This window comes from Lasioglossum baleicum, chromosome 11, assembly GCF_051020765.1.
Source record: "Lasioglossum baleicum chromosome 11, iyLasBale1, whole genome shotgun sequence".
NCBI classification, from domain to species: domain Eukaryota; kingdom Metazoa; phylum Arthropoda; class Insecta; order Hymenoptera; family Halictidae; genus Lasioglossum; species Lasioglossum baleicum.
In genome coordinates this window covers 12,630,055-12,651,462 of record NC_134939.1, presented here as the reverse complement: position 1 = coordinate 12,651,462, position 21,408 = coordinate 12,630,055, and the positions used below count along the sequence as shown (strand labels likewise).

Sequence of the window (21,408 nt, the reverse complement as noted above, 5' to 3'; positions counted from 1 at the left end):
TTATTAAGATGCATCATTACTCCGCTATTAATTATACTTGCAAAATCGTAAGGGTTCCTGTTCGGGAACTATTTAAATGCATCGAAATTGTTAATGAATTTTAAAGCGTTGTTCACCGGTCATTACCTTGTTAACTTTCGGTATTTCTCGTAATCCAGGAGAATTTATACCCATCTACGCATCCACTATTAAAATTGAATAAACAGAAAAGAGAAAAATATAGATTCTGATTGCATTCGGGTTGGTTAATGAACAGTAAGTAATTGGTTTGCTTGATACTTTTTATTCCGATGATAAATCCAGGTGGAAACATACCCGGCAGAGAATCATTAATTGTCACGACATCAAATATTGAATTTCATAGAATGGAAATATATACGCGGGGATTGTGTATAATAACTGATACAATATTTTAATTGCTGTATATGTGCAAGCAAATAAACACTAGAATTAATAAGTTTAGTACTTAATTTATACAATTAAATTTACCTCATTGTACACACAGAGAGAGAGAGAGAGAGAGAAGGTCTAAATAATTGGATGTTCATTTTACGCGTGCGATTTTATTTATATTTGAAATTCCACTTGGTACGCTCGTATTAAATATTCAGCGATTCTACAGTATCAAATAAAAAGTCACGCAGCATTTCTTCTGCACGATGCATAATTCATTTTCCAGATAGCCGATCTTTTTATCTTTTTGAAGAATTACATTTCGTTGCGTTATTTGTCATAATGCTTCATCCTCTGCTAAATTATTTAACGTCTTTATCAAAATAATCGAAGAGCCCGGCCAGTATTAATTCGGCGAATTGAAATCATTTTTCCTCTTCGTCTTTCACAAGTAATTTTTTTCAATTAATCTTATTTTAAACATTATTAATTGATCGCACTCACAAAATTCTCCAGAATGCTACAAATAAGCACAACTTTTAAAAAATTAATTTCAAGAGGAATGATCGCACTAATTTTTAAATAAAAATCGATGGGTACGTTCGTTCACTGTACGAAGCGAGATTATATATATATATATTTTATTTATTATTTATTATAAAACAGAGATATATCTGCAATTTAAAAATATCCCGCGAACAGTCCCATATGTCGACGACCGTAGTGGTAGTACAGTATAGTACGAGAATAGATTAATAAAAAAATCATTGCTTTCGGTCGAGCACCAACTATGATAAAATATGTACACTGACTATAACACTGTGCACACATTTCTCCGAGTGAATTAATATTATCCAAGTGCAATGGCCAAGTTTATTACTATAACCAGCGTAAAAGTACTCGAATATCACTGTCGCGAGAGAGCAGATTTGTTTCAGCCGGTGCTAATTGCAATTTTAGTTTAAGTAATTATGCTAATGCGGATTATCTAAGATCTCCGCGGTAAAAAGAAGCCTCTTTCTTCTCTCATGCAATTCAAGCAGGCGCAGAAAAAAACTGATTTGCAAACAATCTCGTAAAACGAGCCTTAATATTACACACTCGAACCGTGCAACAAACTTTAATGAAAGTTTCCAGAGAAAGAAAGAGAGAGGGAGAGAGAGGGGGAAAAAAAGAGTCTGGCGTTCGCGGGATTCTCGGCGTCTAGCTCGGTTAGAGATCAAGGCGAAGTGAAAGAGACAACGGGGAGCGACAAGTTGTATGTGAAGCACATAACAGAAGTACAAAGGAATAAAAGAAAAGCGAAAAGGGAAGCGTGTGTATGAACACCGACGGGTTTCCATGTGCCCCGACGGCTAAAGGATATCCTTGTCACTTTCTTCGCGCTCTTATACTTTCTCCCTGCAAAATTCAACCGGAGTCTGTGCCCGGCTACACCGAATGACCCAAAAACGATCGGAAATTTTTTCGGCACGCTAGAACATCGGTAAGTTGGAATTCTTTCAACCCTCATGTGTGTTCATAATTATGAAAGTGGTTCAAATGATGTGTTTCTTGCAGAGGTGAGCATTATTTGGCGAAAAAAATAGTTGAAATACTATTTAATATCTTAGATTTCATTTTGCTTAAAGAAAATAGTATTTTATTTGAACAATCTGAACCTCGAAATAAAATATTTCTATTTGGACAATCTGAACCTCGAAATAAAATTTTTATTTCTATTTTAATAATCTGAAACACAAAGTAAAATATTTTTATTTTAATAATCTGAAACACAAAATGAGTATTTTATTTTTTGCATCGTTATACCTAATACTTTCAGAAATTGCATTACTTATTTAATATTTCTTATTTTAGCAATAATTTAAAGAAGAAATGGTACTTAATATAAGAAACTATATCATTTGCCACATTTTCGTTTTATTTTTTTGATTGATTGCTGCTATTACTGCGTATATCCACTTCAGTTCACAGCATGTGCCTACTGAGGATTATTGATAAACATACAGTATATCTTATCACCAGGAAACTATTTATACTCAGAAATCTATTGAATGCAAACCATTAGTTTGAGCAATAATATTTAGAATTGAAAGAATTAAATAATAAGATACCGATTTGATTAATTGGGAAAGCTCTATCCGAAATTAAATAATAGAAAAATCTCATTAAACGTGAATGAATTTTTTAATTGATTGAATCAGTGATGATCCGATTTACCATAAATGCATCGAATCCGTAGCCTAGTGATTATGTGTACACTCATCCCCCGATTTACGAGGTACGTTTTATTCGCGATCAGTAAGCGTATCTTTCTATGGTATTTATTGAAATTATCATACAGCAGCAGCAAATATATCGAACAACAAGGTTATTAACCTCGAATCAATTATATAGAAAGAATCAATCGGTTTAAAACACAATAATGACGACGATAATATCGTAAATAATATTATACGTTCCGAAGTTTAGAGTATGCAGTGAAATTTAAAGCTTCTCCGAACTTGTGCTAAAACGTTTATTGCTATTCAATGCAATTAATTACTGGACGATCAATTGTTTGTTTAATGTCTGCGTTGGAAATTATTTATTACTAGACTATGAATCTTTATGCTCGGTTTATGAAAATCTCAATAAATTATTAAAATACTGAAATGTGGGTGTCGCGTCTCTAAATTTCTGACCCTGTTTTTAATCGTTCTTTACAATGAGGTTATTGTTAGAACGGTTTGCAATGCTGGTGAACGCGAGGCAAAGTCCTTTCCGTGCGCCGCGCCGCGGATCGACGCATTCGTCTCACTATAAATAACGAGGTCGCGGTAAAAAGCACAAAACTAAAACGGGATCAGTGGAACACCGTGGAGAATAAACCGTGAAAAGTTCGACGCGAAGGTTAGAGAAACGATCGGTCAGGATCAACGAGATACAGGAAGCGAGAGGACGAGATCGTGAAAACTCGTTTCCATGATTTTTGTCGCAGCGTTCAAACAATCTTCAATCTAATCTGATCGAATCATCCTGGGGAAGAAATTAAAGGAAAGTTAAAAATAAAATTTTGTACAACTTTTGACGCGTAGTTAATAAAGTTATTTATTTTATTTCTGCCTTTTTGCAAGCACGGGGTCGTGGGATGGAGGCAGTCTTTTAGAGGACGAAGGTATAACTACATTTTCAATGTGTATTTTTTACCTATTTTTACGCGTTTGTGCAGCAAAATGCAATTTAGGTTGGCAATAACGTAATTTCGGTATTTTAAGGTGAAATAGAGCACAATGTTTTGATTCAAGTAGTTATCTTTGATGAATAAGATATTTCTCCTTTTGTTCGATGATCTTTTGCCAAAAAGTACAAACAAGAAAATATTTTATCCAGTAGATCGTCAAATTCAAACTTCAATTTCTAGAATCAGAATTGGGCACTCAGAAATAACCCATTCATTTTTGCTTGCCCAGTATATCAAGGATACAAATATGTACGAAATATTCTAAGAAAATGTACCGTGTTGCTAATTACCTTTGATGTCGAAGCAACATTAAAGAAATAAAAAAAATATATTTTATTGATGGAAGTTCATCGCTTGAATAAAGAAATTCGATTTTATTTCACCCTAAAATACCGAAATTACTTTCTTGCCAACCCAATAATTCAATAGAAGGTTGTATACAAGATTGACCAGAGCTTTTTTCGTGATACGATTGACTAGACTGGGGAACTTAATAAAAAATAAAAATTGTCTGCAAATATTGTAGAAGCTTTGTGACATTCTTAGATCCTTTTATAAGGGATTGAGTCCATTCGTCATAGTCATTTCTTTTTATTCTGAAAAGAGAGTTCTGAATATGTAGTAATAAACCAGATCGAATAAAATGCCATCTAAAATAATTATTCTTCTAAAGTTTGTGCGGGAAGGAGCGCCTTCAAATTGCAGTAATTAATAATTAAAGTTCACCATCGAACAAGCAGTCGTGGCCGAGTGGTTAAGGCGTCTGACTAGAAATCAGATTCCCTCTGGGAGCGTAGGTTCGAGTCCTACCGACTGCGGAGCGTTGAAACAAATATTTTGCTTGTGATAATCCACAATATCTGTTTTTTTACTGATAAATTATTGAACATCAGTACCGTGGCCTATTCGGTGAATTTTACTAAATAATTGCGAATTTTCAGTGGCTCCTTTCTGTTCTATAAAATGTTCGAATCTACTGAAATGTCATTAACCAAGTTTAATAGATGAATTTTTATTGCAGTGCAGTCGAGTAGACTAAATTAGATTAGAACGCGAAAGAGCTGTATAAGGGTTGAAGAAGTAACCAGTAAATACGACAAATTTCGTCTTTTTCCAGTTTCGGTTCCATTAGTTATATTCTGTTGATTTCGTGGAAGATTTTTAGAAATTTGTTGCAATACGTATACACGTAAACAATTTTTAGTTTCCATACGAAAAGCGTCTAACGATAAGAAGCCAAGAAAATGGTTGGAATATTACTCTTTAGAAGAATAATGGAAGGGTGTACGAAAATGTTGATCGGCACGGAACCATGGAAAACAGTTGCCAAATAAATAGGGAAATTTATCGAACAAGCGCGCCGCTACCAAATGCGGTAGCTACGGCAACGGCCGCGGCATATTGTCCGTTAAATGATACGAACGGGATAATTTGAAATTAGAATAGCCGAAGGATGGTGGGGGGTCAGCCGGGAACATTTTCCTATTGGGAAACATAATTAGCGTGTCACTGGCAAACGCGACGTGCCGTGCTCCACGCAGCGCACCGCCTCGCACTATTTTCGTATTCCCGTCTGCGTCGAGCCCAGGCGCCTTACGACGGTCCTCTTTGGGGAACTTTGCGCGTTCACCGAATCACGGTCGGTAACCAGTTCCCTTCGCGGTCGCATATACACGTGCTATGAGCCCAATTCCGCCAGAAACGATTGGTTCCCTCTTCGACATCCTGATGTATCGCCGATATTGCAGCTACCTTCTATTCCCGGCTTTTCTCCCCGACCGCGATTTCATTCGCGGTAGGGATGGGAACGACACCCTCGCGAATCGATTACCAGAAATATACCCCAGAATTTCCCCCAATCCTAACGAAACCACAGTAGAATAGATTCGATGCACCAGACACCAAGTGTTCCAACAATGTTCCTTATCCACAGGTCTCACTGCTTTTCAAATATTATTTGCGGATGTTTATGACAGTTTTCAATTTCTCCACGCAAGTTTTAAGAAAGTGGAATCGCGTGGAATTTTCAGCGGGAATAATCTTTGGAGATAATGGAATGGAGACAAGAAACAATAGAAAAATAGACACACTGAATCCATCAGAAAGTGTATTAGAAATGATTCCTAGAAGGGTAAAATTAGAAATTAAGTTATTGTACATTTCTATGGAGTGGAACTTTTGCAATAGTGATCGAATTAGTCCCAACACTCGTCTCCTATATACACGACCCGACCAGCAGCGGCCAACGAAGAACTAAAATACGAATTCACGCGACTCGTCTCCGTCTCATTCTCGCTCACTATAACTCCGCTGCCATGTATCGGAGCTTTCTCATTGCTCTACTATATCAGTCTACGTACTTCTATTTTACCTCTTTCTATTTTCACCTCTGTTTTATTCCTCCGCTGCACTCATCATACACCGTGTTCGCAGTATTGACTTGCGTGTGGCGTCGAAAAAGAATTAAATAACGAGCGTCTGCGATGTTACCTGGCTCGGATCGATTCGAGCTAAGAGCGCTACTTTTATAAACCATTCAAAAAGTATAGAAGTCAAAGAACCAGGGGCGAAACCAGAAAAATCGGTCGAAGAAAGGGGCGTAAACGTCTAGCGAATCGGGGCAGCTTATTTTCTCGACAATTTCGTAATCCACGAAAGGAAACGTTTTTAAACCGGCTGACTTCGGCGGGCAGAAATAAGAAGGTTGGATCGGAGTCTCGTATTGAGAGCGACGAGCAGAAGCTCGAAGCAGCTTGAAAATTTAATGCGCGAACAGTAATTATATTTAGCGTCAGCTTACATCGATTTCTAAGGGGAATGGTGAGATTCGAAGCTGCTTTTGCGATTGTTGGTATTCGAATGTTTCTTCGACTCGAGTCGCCTGTCACAATTTCAAGTAAATATATTAGTATTACTATGGTTACTAGTACGGAACATTTAGTAGGTCGAAATTTTGTAAAATTGAACGGCAAAAATCACTCTTTCGTATATATAAATTGATTCACGGCACAGAAGCAGACAATAGCGGAAGAATTGTCTAACAGAGGTCAGTCCCGAATAATACGGTATTCATACAACATGATTTCGCTCTAGCATGGTTAGAGGACTGAAAATCCTCTCGGTGTATCATGGCGCGTGATGGGGAGGTGCATTATTTAACGTTAGTTCGCGATACTCATTCGACTATCATTTTTAATGTTAATTTCTTAGCTTTCCAGAAGCAAAATAGGATTAACTTGTGGTTCCTAATTTCTTGTATAAGTTTCAAGTGTCGAGAAAAACGTTGAGTAGACTTCACACTTGCAATTGTCTCGTAACACAGTAGTGGAAATCAGTGTCAAGAAAATGTTCCTAGGATCACGAGAGATTCCAATGTAACCATTTTACCATTGTTATTCGTTCATAATATTTACTCGTCACACGGAGAAAAATAGCAAGCTTCTACAGCGAACGAAATACTTAAAATGAACCACTGCATTTTCCAGTTACAAAAGTTCCTAGTCATCCAACAGAGGAGAAACTTTCGATAAAAGACTTTTGTCGCTGCCCCAAGTAGAAATGCTTAATATTGAAGATGAAGAGCAAAGAATGTTTTAAAGAATTCCGTCTTCAGCGTAGTTATTTGATAATAATATTTATTCACCACGTTGAGAAGAGAGACGAGACTTTGCAACCACCTGCCCAATACAGAATTATCAGAATATGTTTAATTGATACGACTTTTAGTATTTTCTCTGCGTTCTGACAACTTTTTTCCACGTTGTGTAGCAAACCAATTGTTCTAATTTCTTAAAAGATTGAAATCGTATGGTCCAAGATCCAAGAAGTTATCGTCTTATTAAAAGTGTCCGAATATTAGTGGGAGTCACTGTATTAAGGACGAATAGTATTGTAGCTATATTAGAATAACATAATATTAACCCCTTGCTGTATTTTAACGACTTGCATTCGTGATGGAGATTTTAAACAAAGTCTTTTAAATGAAATAAAATTTGATTCGTTTGTAATCAATATTCAAGCATTGAAACAAATGTAGCCATACAAAAAGTATACATTTTCTTCTCTCTTCTACGAATTTTTGGGGATGAAGACGTTTTAATCACTGTAACTGTAGAGAAAATGATGCGGCAAGGGGTTGAGGACGAAAGTGGAGTACATTTTGAGGGCGCCCTTTTACGGGGACTTTCTAGCTCGCTTGGATCAACCATGAAGAAATAGTCGTGGTGAAATTGTGGGGCAGATCGAGTGGTCGTAGTACCGTAAATATAAAAGTTGCTTAATCGAACACGACCGAGCAGGGCCGAAATTTTCGGTCGTAGGCGTTCCGGTGGCCGGCATGTCGTCGGCTGTTACAAAACGGCGCGCCGAGCCGCGCCGGCCTTCGGCCGCTCCCACCATGCCGGGCACATCGGAGAGTCCAGAGTTCTCTCCTCGTGTGCCTCGGTTTCGTCATCGACGCAGACAACCAGGTTCTTCTCATTCTCTGGCCACGAAATTCGAAATCCCACGGTGTTTCTTGCGTTGCAAACAAAAGCAAAGCTCTCTCTCTCTCTCTCTCTGTTCGCTTTATTCGACTCGAATCCCTCGAATCTCTGCTTTATCGGCGGCTGATATGACGGACACCGTTACTTCGCCACTTACGCTCGCCTTTCCCGCGGTATTATTCCCCAGCTAAGAATAGAAACGCGTGCCGCGATTTCCCGCTTGAACTTTCGATACCGATGTACTCGCGCTGCGCAAGCCTAAATTCTCGCAACTTCACCGATCGGTTCCACGGCCGCGGAAGGCACACCGCCGTCGACCCGAAATTGCCTGACCTCAAACTTTTCGCTTTTTTATCAAAGCTGTAAATGTTACATCGACTTTATATTATTTTTATAGCATCTCCCTGGTTCGCCAATTTTATTTCTCGATGAGATAAACGAGGATTGTATCTGGAACGATTGTGTGTTCGTTATTTGCAATAAATTGTTGCCATTTATCGGGAAGCTCGAACATGTTGAGTCATTAGGATGACAAATGCATCGTTGCATGTGTTACGATAGAAGTCGTGCACTGTAAAACAACAACAACAAAGGAAACTTGTGAGTTCCGAGTCCTGCGAAAATGTTGCGGGTCCTTAAAAAATCAATAAAAATCAATGAAAATGGTGGAAGCAATTTTCGATAAACACGAAGCAGAGGAAAGTAATTGAAAGATCATTTTTAAACGCAAAAGTACGCGCGAAGCACGATACGAGTTCAGCGAGCGTGTCTGTGCATGACTTGCCGTTTCTACTTCTTATAAATACTAATGCGCGCGTATCAGATCTTCCGAAGTCATTTTGACTTACATTGAATGGTCTGCTTCTGTTCTTTACATTCTCTAATTCCTAAAAATTAGAACTATAAATGGGATGTACGAAAAGTTTGATATTTTCTCCAAGAACGAGAACATATATTTCAGTGTGGAAGTTGTAAGAGAGTTTCATGCGATCCCTGCACGACCGTGCAGTCTCATTTCGTCGTTTATCTAACGATTGCGTCGAGCAAGAGCTCTACACGCTATAATTATTTAAACAGTCATCTCGGGCAAGGTTATACAACTCGTCGTGCGATATATCATAACGTGGAACCTTTTAACCCTCCTGGAATGCTCCAGTGAAAATTCACCGGTCTTCTGTTTCGAGATATATTATGTAAGATTTGATATCCCCTTAATTAATCTTGTGAGAACGAATTAATAAAAACAGCCTGAATTGTTCGATGGTTTCTGATTTTTGAAGGCTCTTGACCCATCGCATGCGGTCAAGCCGTTCGACAACGAAGGCTACAATTCAGCAACCCCCGTACAATCAAAAAACAGGAAACAAGCGGGACCTCTCAGGGTCGCCGACCCTAATCCGCAATTCAAAGCTGCATTTCGCGGGCCAAACGGGCCAATTTCGAATCAATTTCGTGGGTACACCGGTGTTTTCGGCACGTGTCCCAGGAAAGTGTACTCGGTCGGCAAACGCGTCGCCGTCAGCGTATCTGCGACGCCGGCGGTCAAACGACTGCCGGCCTCGTATGGCTATTCACCATAGAGAATCGAGTTGCAAAACTCAGTTGTAAAAGGTCTGCGTCGATGTCGCCGGGTATCGTGTAACGGGCTTCGCGGAACAGCGCCGCCAGTACCCGGAATTTCAACCATGTTAGCTGAACAAAACCTACAATTGCAAAAACTACCACTGACGAAACGTCCCATCGAAACTATCCTACGCCATGAATTTCATCCAAAAATATTTATTCAGGGAATTTGATTATAGTCAGTGTAATATTATATTTTGTTTTAACATGGGAGGAGTCGTATTTACTTTATTCAGGTAAAGATCGAGAATTGCAATGGAAGACAAGCAAAGGTGAAGCCACCGAAACTATCTTCCGATGCGATCGATCTTTCCTGGAAATTGTTTGTTAATTCGGTATAGTAGAAAGAAGCATGTGTATGTATTTAAAAAGATTTCATTGGTCAGTGCGGTGTTGATTTTCGTGTTAAAGTGGAGGGAGTGAATTCTTTCGGGTTTAATATCGAGTCAAGAAACATGAAAATACAGTTTCGTCGAGGCAGCTCCTATCTCAGCGAGCACAGAGTGCGGTGCCATCGGGAGCGACAGCGCTGCCTTGCTACCCGGTGTTGAGTCACTGCTGCGTTGCCGATACACGCGTCGTCGGCGCTATTGCTGGTGGCACGGTCGTGTAGTGTTGCCACGTTTCGGGCTTCCCTCCCTTTATACCACGCCCCTCCGCCAACACGATAAGCGGCTATCCCCACTCCTGTGGCCCGGACGAGCGAGAGAGAGGGCGGCTGGGGCGAAATGGGACACAGACGAAGAGCGAGATAGGCGGAGACGGAGCGATGCGGAGCGCGTAGGTGGGAGTGACACAGAATGAAGAGCGGGCTAGTGGGGAAAACGGGGTGGCGGAGTGCGAGAGAGAGAGGGGGGAAACGGGAAGATAGAGGATCAAAAAGAGGAGGAGACAGAGAGACGGCTGGAGAGAGCGAGTGAGAGAGAGGGAGAAAGAGGAGAGACTATGACGGTGCAGCATTGCAGGAGAACGGGGCAGCCGAGTGAACCGGGGGAGAATGAGAGCGAGGGAGATCGCGAGAGGGGCATGAAACGAGAGAGACGAAGAGGAGAGAGGCGTCGCACCGCGCGTTCAAATTTCATTGCGTCAAGCTCACGGTACTCTCTCGTCTGCTTAGCGCGGAATTCAGAGAAAACGTCGGTAATGGAGTTTCGTGAGATAAACGGCAGCAGCGTCGCCACCGCGGCACTGTTGGCCTCCTGGTACCGGATAGGGTTACCAACGGGGCAACCGAAACACCTTCGGAACGGAACGCAACCCTCTTTCTCCTCCGCGGAGAGCGTTTTAAACAACGGGCTGTGCTGGCTCTCTCTCCCTTTCTCTCGCTCTCTTTCTCTTTGGTCGTTCCCAATGCGCGTTATGTAACGACAGCATGTAGATAAGTGGCCGCGAATCGTTCGATTTGTCCCCTGTTTTTCCAGAGAGAAAGGGAGAAAGCACGACTACGAACCCGGAGAGTCAACAATTCCCCGATCCTCGAAAGGCGCGAAAACAATCCATCCATCAGGAGTGTTTACGGCACACCAGCGTTGCTGCTCCCTTCAACTGGCAAGAGCTGCCAGACAGACTCCACCGAGTCCGCTTCGCGCTCTGATTGCTAACCCCGCGGTTCTTAAATCACCGCCGATACCCGATTCAACCTTCGACAGGTAGAATTGCTTTTCGGTCCACCGGAAGATAGAGGATCGCCCATGCTTACGTCGATCCACGTAGAATCGAATCGTTGGTACGCGGTCTTGCTATTATCACCGCTCTAGACACGATCTAGTGTATTTGCCTAAATATCCAGAAATTACTCTACGTTTTGGCAAATCGAAGTTAGTGCAACGTCTATGAATGGCAGCTGGTATCAGCTGAATGTTAAAGTCGAGAAGGTTAAAGTTGTGGGGAAGTTAATTTGGCGCCGCAATGAAAATTTAGTGGTCTAAGTGCAGCAACAAACGCGCCCTGCGATTCCTCACAACTTTTTAATGCGCTTGTCTGGCTCCTTTGCACCTCCACAGCAAAAATTTAGTGGAATAACTCGTCGTCAGAATGGGGAGCTGTGAAATTTGTATGAAATAAGGCACGAGGATAAGCGAGCATTCGTCGATAGAATTTGTTTACTTTCGTGTCTTGATTCACATCCTGAAACATGTTTAATTCATTGCGAGGCTCTTAAAAATTCCCGGCAACTGTAAAAAAAATAATTCATTCCGGCTTGTTGGTTCGTTCCATTCGTTCATCGATTCGTCGCTGTGTCTTTACTACAATATTTCGCTAGTGCATCAACTATAGATTCGTTTGCACTCTAAAATCAAATCCATCGAACAACAAATATTAGTAGATCGTCTCAAACATTTCTTTCGCATCGGCAAGAACAAACATTGACTGGACAGCCGTGCGTGCACACGTAAAATTTCATAGGCTGATTTATAAAAACGTGAAATAGTCGGGAATGTACTTTTGTTTTCATAAAACTTTTGTTGCCGCGAAAGTAAAATAGAAGTGTCGTGAAATTTTATATAGAATTTTCGTTTTACGGTGTTTCGCTTGTTGGTACGACCTATGAGCGCATAAAATTCATAGTCGCATAAACGGAATCCGGTGGATCATGAGCTTAATGAAAACGATAATCATTTCTGTATTTTTTGTGGCTCCATGATATATGTATAGTACACCGCCCCTGCTATCCTAGGATAGTTTTGCTAATGTCATAGCGCACATTTGCATTTTTATATTCAACAGTCTATCAGAGTAATGTGACGAGCAAGTAAGCGTTTTCATAAAATCTGTTAACGAAGGCTTCCATTCCAATTTTCACCTAATAAAATCATGAAAAAGAAACGAGCCAGCTCGTTTACTACCCGTTTCTATACAGTGCTGTAGAGACCAGGCGTTTCCGTGTGTATCAATTTTTCCAGAAAAAGGAGAATTGACTGTCGTTCAAAATCAACAGAATAAATATAACAAAATCTTAACAAGCAGATCACGCGGCTCAATCAAGACAGAGCCAATATTCTCAAAAGCAGGAAGCAAGTACTTGAAAACTCGGACCTGCACTCTGAATTTCTTAGTTTCCTCTATCCCAGTTGGTAGAATTGCAATTCAGCGAGTTCAGCAGCACGGAGGACACCATCACGAAACAGTAGCAGTAATCCGGGACTGCCGAAAGACCAGAAAAAGTATCGGTGACATGTCGCCGAAGCGTTACCGGGTAACCCGATCGGTACACAGCGTTCTTTCAAATTAAAAGCGGGCGTCGGTCGATTTGCCAAGCAAACGATCCATCGGATCGCGGCGCGGCGCGCGTTCGGGACCCGTGTATGGAAAAGAGGAGGCCGGCCATGGGAATAAAAAAGACGACAGCCAGAAAAGAGAGGAAACGAACCCGGGGAGGGTGGAGGACGAGCGAGAGAAACAGAGAAAAAGCGAGACGGAGCGAGACGGAGCGAGAGGGACAGAGATGGAAGGAGGGAAAATACGTGAGAGAGTTGTGAAACGGGAACGCCGTGCGCATCGCAATGCAAATGCAACTGACCCGATAAAGCTGCATTGGGTCATAGAAAGGGAAAATACAACCTACAAACGCGGGTCTCCCGCCAAAATACGATTTTTATAGCCCCTCGGCGCCACGCTGTTCTCTCCTGCTGCCACCCACAGTGACGTTCCGCCACCCCGACGTTCCTCTCAACCCCTTTTCCTCTCTCGAACCCCGCAGCCACCGTTTCCTCTTCGCTATCCACGTCCGTCTTCATTTTCTCGCTTTCTTGCCCGAGATCTCGACGCCCCTCGAACCAGAATGGGAACTCGTATATCCTTGAAAAGTTCACCCCCACACACCCGAGTCGCGAATGTTTTCCAACGAATTGAAAAAAAAAGAGGGAAACTCGAAAACCACCCGGACCAAGAGAGGCTCTGAACGATGGTCGGTCGGGATTCTTTGTTGCCTCCTTGCCGACGCTAATAGTATTGTTCTTCTGATGAGAGCACTCAGAATGTCAGTGTCAACCGCCCCTGACGTGTACGGGTTTTTCAAATGGCCCCGGAAACGGCAACTGTTGCGCTTTGCTGTCGAGCAACCATTTTTCTCACAAAGTTCAAAACGTCAACTTTTCTTTTGAATCCGGTAGGAACTGTTTCAAAGAAAAGGAACTTTTTGGTCCTGTAAAGGATAGCAGACTCGATGTTCATATTATTTTACAGCGATAACAATTTCAGAACTTCGTTAAACACCCCGTAACATTTACTTTTCGGATCGGTAGTGTCAGAGAATTTTCAAAGTGGGAAATAACTTCTACGTACGACCAGCACGATGTCTGACATTTAAGCATTATCTACTGTGCGAGGCGGGTCACGCTCGAATCGTGATCTACCGCCACGGATAGAGACAAAATTCACACAATTCACAATTTTCCTACGAGCAATTCTGAAAAATCAAAATTCAATACTGGTTCTGTGCGTTTATTGAACTGCTGTGCTGTGCGTCCATTCGACAAATCGCGAAACACGAGGTACCATTTCGAGCTGTATTCAAACGTTGACGATTACAAAAAGCTGATCTGACAATTTTCTAACGAACAATGTTGGAGCACGTATCTGGTAACGATTAATACACTTTATAAATGTGGCGCTCGTTATTATTAGCAAGTGAAGTTCCCAACTTTGTTAACCTTGTTTACCAACTGTGGATCGAAAGGCTTTAATTTTAGATTTTTTAGTAGAACGTTTTATCTTATATCCGGCAGGAGTCTTTTCTACGATTGTTTAAAATGCAAGTTTATGAATAAAACGTAATTGGTGGAATTTAAGTATAGCAGGACGAAAGTGGATGGAAATTGATGAAGAATCTTTGGTGGAACTATTTTCGAGGAGCACGGCGAGCAAACGAATTTTTCCGTTGTTCACAAAGAGCCCGATGGTTCGGTCGAGCATTTCGTTACAGCGAAAATGTGCAAAGTCGAAACAGATAATGGCAGCGCACCGCGATTCCACAACGGCAAGTGAAGCATAATAAATTTAGGTGTTGATCGAACGGACAAGAGCGCGATCGAGACCCGCTCTCCGAGTACTGTTCTACAGGAAAATAACAGGACCGCGTTTTCAAATTATGGACACTCTCGCGAAATTCACTTTTACGAGTTAGACATGATCGATAGTTACACAGAGACCGATGTGGGGGTGGAGGGTGTGCGAGGAGGGATGCGGCTCGACGAAAACGCTACCTCCCCCCTCCCTATTTGCGCGTCTATGCTTCCGCATAAACCTAATTAAATTTGAAACGAACTTCGGGGTTCGAATTGAACATCGGTTCTTGCGATCGACGCTGCTCGCACGGCCAACCCGGTACATTTTAATTAAAATTGTTCCGTTTAAAAACGGCGAATTAAATTGTAAAAAGGTGTGCCGATATATTCGTTTTAATGAAAGTGATGGACATCGATGGAGGCCGGTGACAAAAGTGGAAGCTTCAGGCGCAGGCACGCGGTCCGCGAAAGAAAAACGATTCGCTCGTCCTGCGAAATTATGCTGCACTTTTGGGGAAACTGCTGTATTGTCGACGTTCTGATTTATCGGTCGACAAATCAGCCGAAATATTCTTAAATTCATTTCATGTTTTGAAAAAAATTCTTTAGTGCTATATCTAATGGAAAATTCTGTCGTAGAAAAGTCATTTACCAGTTTATTACTATATGATTTTATACTCTTCGTTATCTACAATCCATTGTTACTTTGTAGCCTTCCGATGCAGTCTGTGCAAAACCCTTTGTATAAATCTCTGGTAATAGGATTCGCGGGAGGTCTTAGGGTACCATTACAGGATTGTAATATTTCGAAATAACATGATGTGGAATAACTGGTAAACTCATATTTTTCAATTTTTACTTAGACCACCCTCATAATTATGGGCACAATTTTCGCATATAAATCTGCTGGATCTCCGAAAAATCGGGCAACTTCGCAGAGCTGAGATTTTCGCGCGATAAATAGTTTTACGAGCAGTTCGGGGCCGTTAAGTTCGGCGAATCGCCGGGAAATGCATAAAGAAACAGTTTTCCATACGACGCGTGTCGTTTAATCCCGACACATTGTTTTCTTTCATTTCGCTGGGACACCGTAGCCGAGGTCTCCTCGTTCATAAAGGCGATAGGTGCCGAGCCGAGACATTTATAAGGCCGTTCGACCATTTACCGTTTTACGGGCGAGCATTGTTTTTGGCATGGAGACGCAACGCATTCGCAATTCACCACCCCCATAATTCTGACCGCCGGTCATTCGGCTAACCCGTTTCCCCATTCTAATGCCCGGCCAATGTCCACGCAACCACCCCCTGTTCCAACCCCCATTCAAACCCACCCCCGCGGGATATGCTCCTTGTAAGCACTTTTTGTCTCGGCCGAGAGCGACCACGTGTTCATGCGCGGATTTCGGTGCTCGGACGCTTTCGGTTACCAATTTCGATTCTTCCCCCCTCCCTCCCGCAACACCGTTGATTGAGATCGCCGCTTAAATTAAACACGAACGTTTGTGCCACGGATTCCCCATTGACTGCGCCCCCATAAGCGCTCTGCGCTACATTATAATGTAAATTCGACCGCTAGGTTTACTGGAAGGTGGTGGCTCGATTTTTTAGCCGATCGACTGATGTATAGACTGCGGACTTTTATGCAAAGGAAAATTGTCTGCATCAGCTCGCTAAAGTTCTTTTTTTTTTGTATTTTGCACAAAAATCGAACTTACGAACAAAACGAATGTTCCGAAAGAAATGTCTCGGTGTTGGGGTTGAATGTTATTTGAGATTTTTTAGATGATTGTCTATGAGAAGAGATTGGGACACTTGAAGTCGCATGAGGATCCCCAGGCCTACGATTAGGAAACTTTGCCGAGGCCGAGACTTTGCGGACTTTGGGGATGCAGGGGTTGGGGCGTGGCGCCACGTGGAAACCGTAAACACCGTTAGGCGTACACGAACCGGTGAAAATGGTGGTGTAAGTCGATCGAAACGATCCAGGTAATGCCACGGAGAAGGAGCATCGTCGTCGAGTCAGCTGCGACCTTCGACATTTCGAGGAACCCGCTCGAACCAACCACGTGGATCGATATATGCCGGCTCCGTTTCGACTTTCGCGTATTTTCGGCCGACTGAAACCCTCCTCGTATTTTCATTCTGTGCGGTCGCTCCTCTTGTATTTCAGCTTTATTAATTGTTCAACTGATATTGTACGTCTGATATTTTAATTCAGATAATTATTTTCAAGAAATCAAGATCTATTTCTTCTTGCTATCTTACACGAAGAAAAATTCTAAAATGTCCTCCGACGCGAACTATTACAGTTTTAAGGGTTGATTCCTGACATAAAGCTATTTTCCTGTTACTTTATGCAAACAATGGTTTTTCAAAGTGCGCAGATTAGATCGATACAGGATTCAGCATCGATAACGTTAGTCGGCGTCGAACGACTTTTGATTAATGGAACCCGACGACAGATATTTCCGTTGGTGGGAATTAATAATGTGCCCGAGACACAAGTTACGGGGTAGTGAAATTAATACCGTGTATTATTAGCCCTTCGACCCTTTTCTCTTACGTAACCTGACATTGGTGTTTCGTAGCCTGGTCAGACGATGACGCTATTAATATGCTATCGCTAACAACATTCGATCCTTCCGACATGCAATAAACATTGAACGTGAGATTATATTAATCTACTAGCAGTGATTCATTAGAAAGATTAAGTTCGTTGAATTAAAAGTTTGATCTTGCTAATCTACATCGGTCTCCAGTTAACTGCTCTCTAATTATTCATTAAAAAGTCGTGAATTTCTTATACGAACTTGTTGATCCTAATTATTTACAGACACGCGAACTACGGCTTAATTTTATTACCTCTGCAATTTGTAGATATTCTAAATTTTGACATAGACGGCTAATAACTTCGCTAATTTACCTGGGTAGACGTCCTCGTCGAAATGCAATCCACTGTAATTTCAAATTTCTGCTTGGGACATGTTAAATCAATTTTAAGATGTGTTTTACGCGTTTAATCAGCGACCTTGATTATTATCCTCGATATATAATTTGGCAAATAATTTTGCAAAATATTCACACGTAAAATTGGATCTTTGTACTAATTCATTCAATATTGGAATTTGTATTAATTACGAGTAGATCGGATTTGGTGTGTTCACAAGAAAATACAGATAATCACGATCAAAGAACATTACATTCAATAACTATGTCTGTCGGGGAACCGATTCGAAAATTTTTTCAAACTCATCGACGATGGTATTCCTAAATGCGCGCGCGAGTGCAAAGAAAACGTGTGCCAGTGTACATACGTGAACAGGAAGGGGGATGGGGAGGAAACGGGGGTGGTATACTCCGATGCATTTTAAATGAGTCTAAAAGCGATTCGGCCGCCCGCGCGCACGTTTCGTATATATCGATTACCGAAATGCGCGATTCGAGAAGCGCACCAACAAGACCCATTCATTATTATTTGTTTTCCGCGACTGCATAATCTGACAAGCCTCTCGTTAAACGAACGCAACTTTTTACCATCTGTTTCTAGAACTGTTTTTCCCATTTGGACAATTGGAAAACTTAATCAAATCGAAACGCAATTTACATTTGCGAAATTGCACGGGGACAATGGTATTCGAAAGAATCAGAGTGAAACGGTGATGCGATTGTTTATCAACTTAAAATTGGAAATAAAAATATATAAATATATACACGTGGAATCTGCGTAAATAGAATCTTAAAAATGCCACCAATGTTTCACACAAAAGAACGATTGGATCGAACAAGAGAAAAAATGAATCGCGTTGCAGACACACCTAGCTATTGCACACTCGTGTCTCCTCCTTTTTCGTCTCTCCTGCAGGACCTATCTCTCCTGTCCTCCCGTTAACCCTCTCCTCCCGGTTTTTCCTTCGGTTTTTCGTAGTACGTGCTCATCCCCGGATCGGATCGGCCGCGAGATTAGCAAAGGGTGGCGCGATTCGTTTGGCGTTGGATGGCTGCGGGGGTGGAAAAGGAGAGGATGATTTCGCGCGGTTTTCATGGGGTCCGCCGGACGACGCTCTTTTTATTTCGATATGGTGTGCCTGGCGAACGTGGCGTGCGATTCAATACAATCGTCCTGATGAGAGATAAATGTCGTCGCCGGACAGCAGCGTTTCTCTTTGTACAACCGGCGTTGGTTTACTTTGTACTCGAGGAATGATTTTATAGGGAGAGAGGCCGTCGAACGGTGGACTGGAACGGTGATCGATCATCAATGATCGCTCGGTCCGGCGACTTCGTTCGAGTCATGTGTTGGGGAAGATTGTTCCTCGAGGAGATAAGGAAACTAGGGCCGGGACGTCTCCAACAATTTTCGGAAAAATTAATAAGGAGACTGCTGATCTTTATGCAAAATAAAAATGGTCTGCAACGATATAATTCCTTCCCTTAATGATTTCAATTTTCAAAATGTTCCAACAACTTTGTACTTCTACTCAATTTTTTGCTGTAAATGCATAAAGATCCGCTGTCTACTAATAAATGTCTAAATTCTTTGGATCTTGTTAACGGTCGAAACTTCGCTCGCTCATTCTTGTCACAGAACGAATGTGTCGCAGAAGAAAGTCCTCTTCAAATCAGTACAGAGCTGCAAACTAAATCATACTACACAGGGTTAACACCTGCAGCGTCGATCCCTCAGGTTTCCAGAAACACCTCGCCCCTATTCATCGATACAAACTTGATCAACAGCCTCGCGGAGAAAGACTCGTACATGCGTTCGACCATCGCAGAAGTATTAATAACAATTCTCGCATCTGTCTGTTGAAACGTGCAAGCACACAGGTGTAGCAGGAGGTTGATCGTCGTGGGTGCGTGGCTATGAAACGTGCTCGTGGTCCCGGGGCCCTAAGCGTGTCCGAGACCAACGAACACAGAAGCAAAGAGAAAGAGAGAGAGGAGAAGCCGGGGTGGCGCGAAGGGGTGAAACGAGAAAAACACGCAGGGTTGCGCGTGATCGTCAAAGTTTTCCTGGTGGTCCGTGGAGACACGGCAGGGAGAGCGAGCGAGTCGAAAGAGAGTATAGTCGGAGAGGGCGAAAAAACGAAGGGAGAAGTGCATCGGCCAGCGTCGCATCCCCTTCTTTCTCTGTCGGGGCGCCCCGCGTACGTACATTTATTCGAAAGTTCACAAACACGCGGCCAACTTGCACTCTGCTAATAAGTCATCGGTGTTCGTTCGTTCGTTTGTTCGTTCGTTCGTCGTCAACCACCACCCCGTAGCGTGCCGCAGCCCCCACCAGCGCAACGCGTTCTGTTCAACCGAGCCACCCTCTATCTACCCTCTCAGTCCTCCTCTGTATTTCCCCGACGCTGTTTCTCTCTCGTTCAACCGAGCCACCCCCTATCCAGTCTCTCCGTCCGACTCGGTCTAGCTTCGTCTTTCCCTCTTGCTTTCTCGTTCATCCACCCTGCAGCCCCGCTTCTACCACCCCTGGTTCCCTGGCTCCTCGCTTTGCGCCTCTCGGTTCCCCTCGTTCCACTTTGGTTCTACGCCGTCCCCCTGTACAACGGTAGAACCGACGCGAATCCCACCCCCGTCGAATTCTAACCCTCTCGCACTCGCTCGTACTCGCTCGCACCCGCGCCGCGCGGACACACGGACGGTTCTCGAGCGTGTGCAGCCTCGTGTTCTCAGTCGGCGAGCCTGTGTGCCCGTAGCTCGCCGGCTACACTGTGAAATCCCATCCGAGCGTATATATCGAGCGCCAACACACGTACCCGCCTGCACCGACGGGTTTTTGCTAGCACACCGAAGCGAGAATGAACCTACACCGAGAAGAAGCGAGCCTGTACCGACGAAGAGAGCGCGCGGGCGCGATAAAGCTTCGCTGAAACGTATATGGAAGCGCGGTGAAGTTTCCCTACCAACACCAGCAGAGCCCGCTATATGAAAACATGCACACACGGACAGAGACACGGTCATGGTTCTCTGGTGGCTGTTCGTCCTCCTCTGAGCGCAACCTCTCCCTCGCTCTGACCGGGTTACGGCTTGCAACCGTTCTATCCTCTCTCTCTCTCTCTCTTTCTCTCTCGCACGAACGAACGAACGAGTTCCTCTTTCCTCTTTCCCGACACTCCTCTCTCATCCTGAAATTTCTATCTGTATACCCTCGCTCCTTCGAATCTCCTCCGGGTTTTTTGTCCTTCTCTGCCGAGGACAACTGCTCGCCAAAAACTGGAAAACCGTACGTGTGACGTGACGGGGAGAGAGGAAGAGAGAGAGAGAGAGGGGACACCTTTGCACACCGCGTGGGCTTCCTTCCGAACACGCTGCCACCAGTCACGTGATTAAAGCCACTCGATTTAGGTGTTCGACGAGACCGAAATTTATTCGAAGTTTGTTTTATGCGATCAGTTTCGTTCTGTTTAGAGGAGACGGCCGAAGAAGCGGAGAATTCGAGTTGTTTGCGGAGGAAGTTCGTGATTATGTTTCGGAGGAGTGATTAGAGATGTTGTGATGACTCGGGATGACGATTTGTGGGTATGTGGAGCAGCAAGAATTAGGGCCAAGCCTGATTGATTTGCTGATTTTTTCAAGCACTACCAGTTAGCAGATTAAATATCATCCTTTTGAATATATGTAAAACGTCCTGTAAGGTAAAATTTTGTATCTAGCTACCAATAGTCACCAAATAA

General features: G+C 42.7%; 2 protein-coding genes and 1 non-coding gene across 21 annotated transcripts in view; 2 read left to right on the top strand and 1 right to left on the bottom strand.

Moving 5' to 3' along the window:
- The window catches only part of LOC143213706 (uncharacterized), a 235,578-nt gene that overhangs the window by 177,652 nt on the left and 36,518 nt on the right, over positions 1-21,408 (bottom strand). The window lies entirely within an intron of this gene.
- On the top strand, positions 4,353-4,434 carry Trnas-aga (transfer RNA serine (anticodon AGA)). Its single transcript has one exon. It is a non-coding gene; the product is annotated as a tRNA-Ser (tRNA).
- Positions 4,415-21,408, top strand: part of LOC143213707 (uncharacterized) — a 46,645-nt gene continuing 29,651 nt past the window's right edge. Inside the window, exon 1 of one of the 3 annotated variants that reach the window (XR_013010016.1) lies at positions 4,415-21,369. Coding sequence is in view for 2 of the 3 variants with exons in the window: in XM_076433815.1 (XP_076289930.1) it covers positions 21,240-21,253 (14 nt within the window). In the remaining variant the exon portion in view is untranslated. The remainder of the gene's footprint in view (positions 21,370-21,408) is intronic. The other 2 variants (XM_076433815.1, XM_076433816.1) reach the window with 2 other exon arrangements.